The sequence below is a fragment of the Centroberyx gerrardi genome, chromosome 20 (assembly GCF_048128805.1).
Source record: "Centroberyx gerrardi isolate f3 chromosome 20, fCenGer3.hap1.cur.20231027, whole genome shotgun sequence".
NCBI lineage: Eukaryota > Metazoa > Chordata > Actinopteri > Beryciformes > Berycidae > Centroberyx > Centroberyx gerrardi.
Window position 1 is genome coordinate 21,695,057 of NC_136016.1, and position 9,713 is coordinate 21,704,769.

Consider the following 9,713-nt stretch of genomic DNA (forward strand, 5'->3'; position numbering starts at 1 on the left):
TAAAAAGACTTTGAACAAAAAAAAAAAGAGAGAGGGAAGGAGATGGAAGGAGAAGACAGCTGGGAGGGGAGAGAGAGACGAAAGGAAAGACAGCCAAGAGGAGAGGGAGAGAGAAAGTTGGGGATGAATAAGTAAAATCCAAACGCAGCAGCAAGCATCTTACTAAAAAACACTGCCAATTTTCAATAGTCGTGTTCCATAGACCCGACAATCTCTTTAAATTCACCAAGAGTTACCAGTTCATGAAGTTTCCGGTCCTTTTGCAAAGTATTCCAAGCAGAGGGGGCAACAACCGTGACATTTTTTTCCCCCCCCAGCTCCGTTCGAGAGTCTTGGGACCTCCGACTATAATGGGACCTACAGTTCTGACTCATATAGACATACAAATATGACAGAGACTTCCCCACAATGGCCTTATAAATAAAAGAAGTTGGTGACTGCGGTAAACCAGCCGTGGAATACAAAGTAGAATGATGAGTCAAGATTTGGGTGAGATTTGGTTGCAAATCTCGGAGCACCATGGGTAAACCGGACGTGTCTAACACCCGTTACATACAGAATCGCACCATAATCAAGCAGTGGTGAAAATGTGGCTTTGTCCTTGCCTCAAAAGAAAAGTTTGCTTCTGAAATAAAACCCCACCTTCAGCTTTGGCTTTTTAACAAGATCGTCGGATGTGTGGCCTGAAGGAAAGACGAGCATCAATTAAAATGCTCAAATATTTAAAACAAGATACAACCTCGGTCTGTTTGCCTCGAGTTGGAACAGTTGGTGTAAGGTTTGACGGATCCGTTCCTCGCCTTAGACAAATCCACGATGATGTTGTTTTCAGTCTTTAAATCAATCTTGAGCTCGCACAGCTGAGACTGAACCAAATTAAACGCACATTTCAAATGTTCAAGGGCCTCGTTAACAGTTTATGTCAACAGCATAAGAATGAAAACATGCATTGGGTACATTTAGATTAAGATTATTGTTGGTCAATACAATAACTTGACGATTACTTGGTCGGGTGCTGAGATTTCTGGCTTTCAAAAGTCACTGTCCATCCCACACTCTGTTTTTCAACTAAAACTCCTCACCCACTGACATTTCAAGACAATCCCCCATCCCCCCATCCCCCCCAAAAAAAGGCTAAAAAGCCTCGTTCCCAAGCCAAACAAGCAAATCACAAAGCAGTATTATTGCTACGGTATCCTCACAAGTATTTGTTTGTCGTCTTGGAGACGAGTTCCATCGATGCTGCGGTTTCTATCGGTCGTTGATAGTTTGATAAAGGTCCTGGACTACTTAGTGCCCCTCTTAAAGTCATTTCTCTTAGTTTCACAGTGTGAGCATTTCAGCTTTTCGCCTCTGTAGGGCAGAATTGAGCTGCATGCTGTGTTGTTTGTGTCTTGGTAAGGTGTGACAATGTCCTTGGTCTGATTCATCAATTCATCAAAGATCTTTTTTCAGTAACAAGCCAAACTCAAACTTATCCTCATCCCACTGCGACCGCCTGGACCTCCTGAGTCCAGAGAGGCTCTCCTTCTTGGGGCTTGGCTCGCTGGAGGACGGCCTGCTGGTAGAAGGAGAACGGGGGTCCCAGCAGCCTCTCGTCCCCCTGGTCCGGCGCTCTCAGGTCGGGGAAACAGTGGACACACACACAGGTCTCGGTGGGGCAGGAGTTGCCGGCCGGCTCCGTGGGATGGCAGATGTTCGAGTCTGTTAGAAAACCTGTAGAGAGACAGGAGAGGGCAGCATACACACACTGTTGAGGTAGAACACACACACACACACACACACACACTGAAGCAAAGCATGTGCAACAGGTGCAAGTTCGCCACTGGGTGAGCTTTATAGATATAACCTTTATAGAAGTCACTTTTAAATGCATGCTTACTGACCTACTGCAGCACTTTGGATTCAACACTCGAGGAGTTATTAGGAAAAAATAAGGTTTTCTGGAGTATTGCATTAAAATACACTCATTTTGTTCTACATTGGTTCAACATTAAAGAAAACTGCAGGACTAACATGAAAACTGCATGAAGTACTTCCACAATGGCTACTTTTTACATCAAAACATATTTACAAGTTCAGAAAACAAAGAGGAGGAAAGTGCCGGTGTCAAACTTATCACAAATATTCATAGTGAGTTCATAGTGAGTTTACTGAGTTAAGTAAACAGTGTCTTTCTACTCCTCGTTTTATACAAATACATATAATTTCCGCACAGATTAATCATATGGCCAGTTTTTAAACTTGTATATAATTACAAATGTATTTTTAGTGTAAATACAATGATAGAACAAATGAAAAATAGTTTCTCTGTGCAGTCCACAAAAGTCACATCGTCAACTTTAACGTTTCCAAAACACATTTAAAGCTGCACCAGGCGAGGTCTTTATGTAAAGATGCACCTGTCCTGTTTACTCTGCATACAGGAAGTGACAATCGAAACTTAAGACCGAAATACAAAACTTTCTCCCAAACAGCAGTCAGTCAGCGCTCACCAACAATGGCTGAACCTGCTACCAAAAGATTGTTTTTTCCACCCCCTCCGCCCCACCAGCCACTAAGAAGACGTCACATTACATGACTTAGGGGGGGCGATCACACCGAGAAGCGGCGCTACAGGCGAGGCCGCTTCAAAAACGCCTAGGCGGACCGCGTCGGGTAAAACAGCTCGGTGCGCCAGAAGAGCGGGGCTGCGTGGGCGACCGGGTTAAAGACCGCTAATATCAGCTTTTCATCTGTGTTTTCCTCTGTCCCACCACATCAAACGGCATCAAAACAGGAAGGAAAGCCCGCCTTCTGCTTGATTTGATTGGCTGCCTGGCCCACGTGTGACACTGACGAGCGGTGCGACTCTGCGGCTTGTGCTAAAAAGTTGAGAATATTTTAACTTTTAAAGCGCGCCTAAAAACCGCCAGAAAAACCCGCCCCCTTACGTTAGAGCTCCACTACCAGCGTTGCCATCACTGTTGCTCCAGCGTGACGTTCTCCCTGCTCCACAGAGCGCGTCGACTTTTGAGTGGATTCACCAGAAAACAATCAATTCAACTTTATTTCAATGAGGAAGAACGCGTGCGTCAGCCATCAAGAATTGAACCTCGGCGATTTTTTTCGCTTGGACGCAGCCATCGGACGCAACGCAACGCGAGCAGTGGAGCATCTTTCAGTGCTGGTAAAGGAATCACTCCTTCGATGGCTGTAGTGGAGCGGGGCCGTTAGGGGTAATTAAAGAGTAACTAAACCCCACCAAAATCTGTGGTGAAGCCTGACACCTAATGGTGAAAAGCAGGGTACTGAACTGGCCAGGTGGTGACATCACCTGGCACAAAGACCAGCCAATAGGAGAAGGCCAGTTCAGTACCCTACTTTTCACCATTAGGTGTGAGGCTTCACCAAAGATTTGGGTTTGGGGTTTAGTTACTCTTTAAGTCCTTCCAACTTCAAATGTCTCTCAAAAATTCAGTTACCTCTTACTGCCAGTGCAGCTTTAACTGGATATGCAAAATAATAACGAAACCTCTTTCACCTTATTATCTACACAATATTTGTTTGAGATCCGTCATGCTTTTCCAAAAACTAAAAACTAGAAAAATCTGTCTGAAGGGAAACCGCTATACGTATTGACATTTCTCTAGTGGACTAAAGGACTTCTAATTCCAGCTAAAATCATTCATCGACTGCATCGGGTGGGGTCTTTTAACTGGAAACCCTATCACACTGACCTTTGGAGCTCCACCCATGCTGACCGACTTCCTGGCCCAGCTTGACCGCGCCTTCCTGGGCTTGTTTGGTCGCTGCGGGTCCAGGTCTGGAGGTCCTGGCCCTGGCTTTCCTCAGAAAGACCGCGAAGGCCACACACAGGCTGGACAGCAGCAGCACCACAGACACAGCCAGGAGGGAGTAGATCAGGATGGCGGAGTCCGGCACCGAGCGCCCCCTGGAGGTGGGGGTGCGTACGGTAACTTCAACCAGGGGGTTTACAGCTGTCGAGGGAGGCGGCCGGGCTGGAGGAGGGAGGGACGTGAAGAAATAGATATGATAGAAATATGATAGACGCCACAAGGGGAACAAGTAAACCTCCGGTGTGCAGCGGGGTCAGTACTCACTCGGACAGTGTTGGGAGCATTCTACCGGATGTCTGCCACAGATCTTAGCGCAGCTCACACACTTCAACAGCAGCCGGTCATAGTAGTGTCCAGACAACTCCTTACACTTTGCAGACACTGACACACACACACAGACACACACACAACGTCAAGGGGGATCAGGGAGGGTGGAGGGCGACGTATTCCACTGTGAATGCCATCATATTCATTCAGTTTCCCATTACATTTACATTTTAAAGGATAATACCAGTGTTTGTTTTTTTTTACATTATTGTGCTGAGTTGAGTGCACATTTACATTCTACTCCAGGATATAATACCTCGAAAACATGTCGCCTTATAAACTTTACTGTCACATCCATGTCTTCTTATTTAGGCCGTCTTTGACAGCAGTTAACACCGTAAAGTTTGGATTTTAAAAATGATGAAAAGAGAGTAAATCTAATTGCATATTGCATATACATCTAATTGCAAAAAGTGATTGGGGGAAATGTAAAGTAGATGCAGATGAGCTGTAACTCTAAACACTCTGGTATTCTCCTTTAAGTTGTTGTCATTTAGCTGATGATCCTATCCAAAGCGAATTAAAACAAAACCACAGTAAACATGTCGTCTCCCACAAATGATGCCACTGGGCCAATCAGTAACAAAGATGTCACTTTGTTTTGACCTGTAATCGTAGCGCCCGCCCCCTTGGGCAAATCAGCGTAATTTTGAAAATGTTGGAGTGCAAGATGAATCATTTCTCCAAATTTCAACAAAATGGTGGACGAATGAATGAATAAAAGGGAACGATTCTGATCCATAAACCCTCATGAGTGAAACAGTAGAATAAGCTTTAGTTCCCATAGTAACGACTGCAATGGACAAAGCCATAGAGCCACAAAGATAAATATAGATATAGATATATTCCTGTGACCTTAAAACAGTCATGGACGATAGATAAGTGCTAGGAAACAAAGTCAGCTGAGGAGAAAATCATTTTTTTCGAGTTGTTTTTGTTTTTCATAACCTGTGTAAACATGCATGCCTATGTGATGTATGCACCCATATGTATGCTTGTGTGTGTGTGTGTGTGTGTGTGTGTGTGTGTGTGCCAGTTTAGACCCTCAAAGTCAGGACATTTTTGCAAAGTGAGGACATTTTGGCCGATCCTCACTTCTTCAGGGGGCGAGTTTAGAATTAGGACTTGGGTTTAGGATTAAGATTAGAATTAGGATTAGGTTTAGGTTAAAGTAAAGGTTAAGGTTAGGTGTGTTTCCTCACAAGTAGGCAAACGTGTGTGCGTGTGTTCAGTGTGTGTGCATGGGTGCGCTTTCGGCTCACCTTGTGTGTATGTGTGTGTGTGTGTGTGTGTGTGTGAGAACTCACCGCAGTACTTGATGCATCTGGCGTCTTTGTCTGGCCGCTGACAGATCATGTGACACCGCACACATTGTTGGACCAGGGAGTCCAAGAACTCCCCCTCAGGACAACCTCCACCCATCAGCCCTGATAACCCTCACACTGACACACACACGCACACACACACACACACACACAGTAGACACAGCTGTCATAGGTGAGTGGTTACTACTATGTGGATAATATTATGCACATATCTATCCCGCTAGGCCGAGTCGTCGCTCCATCTGTCCCTTGTAAAGATTCTTCCCCACAAAACAGTTTTTTTTTCTTTATCTTTTATTTTGCATATATCTGCATGATATCAGTTCAAAACAGTTTCCAGATCTGTTGTAATATGAATTTTATATTCTGAAGTTGTTGTGCATGTTCAGGTCAGTGTTGAACTTGGCCGCCTCCTCCTGCACATCGCCGTCCGTGACATGCTTGCCGGTGACAGTATGTTACATTCACATGATTTACAGTACATACATGTAGCTAGAAGTCCCATTTCTTTAGTACATGCTTGCTGAACTACAGTACTGCTGCACTTGGGCTCCAGGAATCGTTTGGGGAAAATTGTGTTTTGCTCTATTTTCAGAAGTCACAAGTTTCAGGCGGTCTGGTAACTAACTGGTTGAATGACAATAGTTTTGTGTTGCAGTGTACTACTTAAGTTCTACTGTGTAACATTCAAGAAAAGTATTAATATATGATAGTTGCAGGATAAATACATGAAGGAGATGTAAGTCTGCATTTGCACCAGCTTAACACAAAATGACATGGTGTATAGTGGATGTAATGGTTTAGTTTGTGGGGCAGTCAGACTGGAAAAAGTTTTTCTCACCTTTGTTTCCAAAGCAGAGTGAATCCATTTGCTTTGGTGGGTGTTAAACTGTTTTTTTTAGAGCAAACCCGTCAAAACCGTTAAACGCCCGTCTGAATCAGAGATGGAGGTGCTACCGGCCTCGCTGTAGCTGCAGTTTAAAAACCTCAACTGTTTAAAAAATCATTTCTTTGTAGTCAAACACACTCCTCCTCGCTCCACTGAGCGCTGAGTCAGCCAACTGTGAAGAACACGCAGATCCAAACCTCCGCCTCCCACCCCCCTCGCTGGTTTCACACACACACTTCAGTATGAATTGTAAACTTGATTTAGTCTTGAGTTGAGTACATTTATCAGTACTCATTTCAGTGTTTCATTATTACACTGTTAGCACACACTGTACATTTGTAGCTGCTAAGACCCAAAACAGCATCTGACTCTGCAAATGTTGAGTTAACTCACTCAGATGAACCAAAATCACCATTTACTTTGATTCATCTCACTTGTTATTGATGTATTTTACTGTTTTTGTGCCATTCTCCTCCTTCACTGCAAAAAACGTCCATCTTAACAAGTCATTTAGTCTCATATTCAGCCTTTAAATCTTATTTGTCTTAAACAGAGAAACATTCTGCAGTGAGGAGAGATAACTCCACTTGTTTCCAATGCAGCTTCACTCGTTTCAGGAGTTTTCTAGAAAGATTAAGATCAGAATAAGGCAGATCGCTGCACTACTGTCAAGAAAATGACACTTGATTCTACAAAATTCTTGAAACAAGTTGATTTGCATTGGAAACAAGTGAAGTTACCTAACCCCATTGGCAGATTTTTTCACTTATTTTAAGAAAATTATGATTTTAGGACTCAATAATCGACTAAATCACTTGTTAAGATGGAGATTTTTTGCAGCGTTGTTGAGTTTTGATGTTATTTTTCTGTTTTCAGATATTTAAGAAGATTTTTTTTTGTCTCACCTGGACAGTGTGCATTCCTCTCATTTTTTCCTACTTTTTACAATTTGTCCATAAACTACATTCAGTGCGGATTGGACTGACCGCAAGCGACAGAGCAACCGTGAACCTTCATCTCTTACGTTCATCATCATCATCACGCCGGTTAGAAACTGCGATAACACTTCTGAGGTTATGGGTCTGACTCCCACTAAAAAAAACGTACACAGTACTGAGTCTGTTTCGGTTACTTTAGAGACCACTGACCTGCTGAGGTGAAGAGGAGCGGGGAGAGTCCTCGGTGTGAAGATGAGCGCCCTGCTTGCTGTGAAACTCGGCCTGTATTTCAACATGAAAGCTCATTTGGGTATGAGCTCATCTCCTACCCGGCCGGGACTTCCCCCTTGGGTGAGGAGGACCCCCACCCCGACACACACACACACACACACACATACACACCTAATATATCGCTATAACCTCCAGAACACAGCTACATGAAAAAGTCTGTCAAAAATGTATTTTCTTTGCATTCATTATTACAATTAATTAAGTTTTTTGTAAATTTTATTTAAAGGCAGTAATGTCTCCCAGAGTTTCTCTACCACTGAATAGTTGTGGTGGGTCTCTCTGCCTTAAAGAGCTGCTGACACTAAAATAAATTCATTAGTTTGGTTTCAGTGGAGAGTTTTAGTGTCCCATGATGCTCTGGATGCTGCTTCATCCTGACAAGAAGACAATTCTGGAGGAAACACTGAACACTTGTGATTTTTGCTTTGTTTTGAAAGGAAATTTCGTGGGCAGACATGCTCTAGTACCCACATTAAACTTCTTCTCCACTTTTTATTCAGACTTTTAGGTGTGAAATCCAGGAGAAACATTCGTAATTGATTTCATTTTGCTTGATCTTGCGAGGTCACAAGTCAAAACTCATAAATGCGACAAAACAAGGACTTGCAACGTAAAAGTCAGTTTTGTCAGAATTGGTCTTGAATAATCTGAAAGTGTGTGCGTGTGTGTGTGTGTGACTAAAGGCTTAGCCGTGTCAGTGAACGTCTTCACAGCTGTTTGCTTTTGTTTTGGATAATTTTCCTTTGAACGCTAACAGGGATTGTTTTGCCTTTTCAATGAATTGAGTAAATAAAACCACCACTGAAGAAGAGTTTCTGATCGTCGTTTCTGATATCAAGAACATTCTTCTGTTGAATGGAATTAAAGTCGACCTTTATCGACCTGAGGCTGTGTTGAGAATGAGGTTATAGTGTTTTGGGAAATGCATCTAAGCGATTGAGAAAAACTGTGTTGAGTCAGTAAACATTATTCCTGGCAGGTGATGTTTTTAGTTTACCAGCCTCAGCAGGTGAGCCACAAAGTTCATGTCAGAGTATTTTCCCCGGTACAAAGGCAGAAAACTGTGGCTGAAAACTGTTTTGGAGTCATTTGTCTTCCTCAGCAGCAACAGGAGACGGGACAGCAGAGTGTGTGTCCCTGCTGCTGCTGGACAGAAACCCTGTGTCTGGAAAAACTGTTGATCAGGAATGAAGAAAAGAAGTTTTGAAATTGTACAATGGGAGATATTAACAGGGCGATGAAACCACAACACATACACAACCATGGAGACTTTCAGCTGGAGAAAAGTAAAAGAGAATCCCCCAGAGTGCAGCGATACGCTATTAGAGAAAACTGATTTGTATATGAATTCATATTCATAATCATCATAATTGTCCTTATCACCATCATATATGTATCAACAGAAAATAATTACAAACTAAATGAATAGGATTGAAAGCTCATCGCGAATTAATCCACTTACACCAAATGAGCAACATAGTCAGGAGCTAAATCATGCATTTCTTTTAAAGTAATCAATAAGATTGATTATAAAAATCAATTCTAAGTTCTATCAGTAGTGAATGTAACAGGGTTCAACTGGAGAGGAGAGTCAGTCAGATGATTCAGGACAGAAGAACAGACGGAAAAGTTTGGCTTCATTTTGACCTTGGAATCTGTACAAATGTTCTGAAACTAATTACTAATGGAAGACATTTCTAAAATTAACAATGATTGATTAATTATTTTGTATTATTATAGCCGATAGAATTGCCAAACCACATGGCTGACTGGTTGTCTGTCTGCCTGGCTGGTTAGCTGATTGGTTGTCTGTCTGCCTGATTGGCTGGCTGGCTGGTTAGCTGATTGGTTGTCTGTCTGCCTGATTGGCTGACTGGCTGGTTAGCTGATTGGTTGGCTGGCTGGCTGGAGTAGAGCAGCCTGTGGTTTTCAGGTGGATTGGGAGATCAGTGCCAGCACAGATTGGATCCTGCAGAATTAAACACCATCTCTCTTCTTCTTCCTCCTAAAAATGCCAAAAAATGTCTTCAGTCCTTTGCGCTTGGTCAGTCTGGGTCTCTTGGTCCAGGACTTTCTTCTCCTGAGCAGCTGCTGTGTGTTTCTG

General features: G+C 43.0%; 1 protein-coding gene across 1 annotated transcript; it reads right to left on the reverse strand.

Moving 5' to 3' along the window:
- Positions 1-1,132: 1,132 nt before the first annotated feature.
- tnfrsf13b (TNF receptor superfamily member 13B) lies at positions 1,133-7,595 on the reverse strand. Its single transcript, XM_071907459.2, has 5 exons — positions 7,529-7,595; positions 5,474-5,608; positions 4,104-4,220; positions 3,720-4,001; positions 1,133-1,716 (listed from the first exon to the last, which is right to left on the reverse strand). Exons 2-5 carry the CDS (start codon positions 5,586-5,588, stop codon positions 1,481-1,483), a joined length of 750 nt encoding a protein of 249 aa, XP_071763560.2. The 5' UTR covers positions 5,589-5,608; positions 7,529-7,595; the 3' UTR covers positions 1,133-1,480.
- Positions 7,596-9,713: the final 2,118 nt, after the last annotated feature.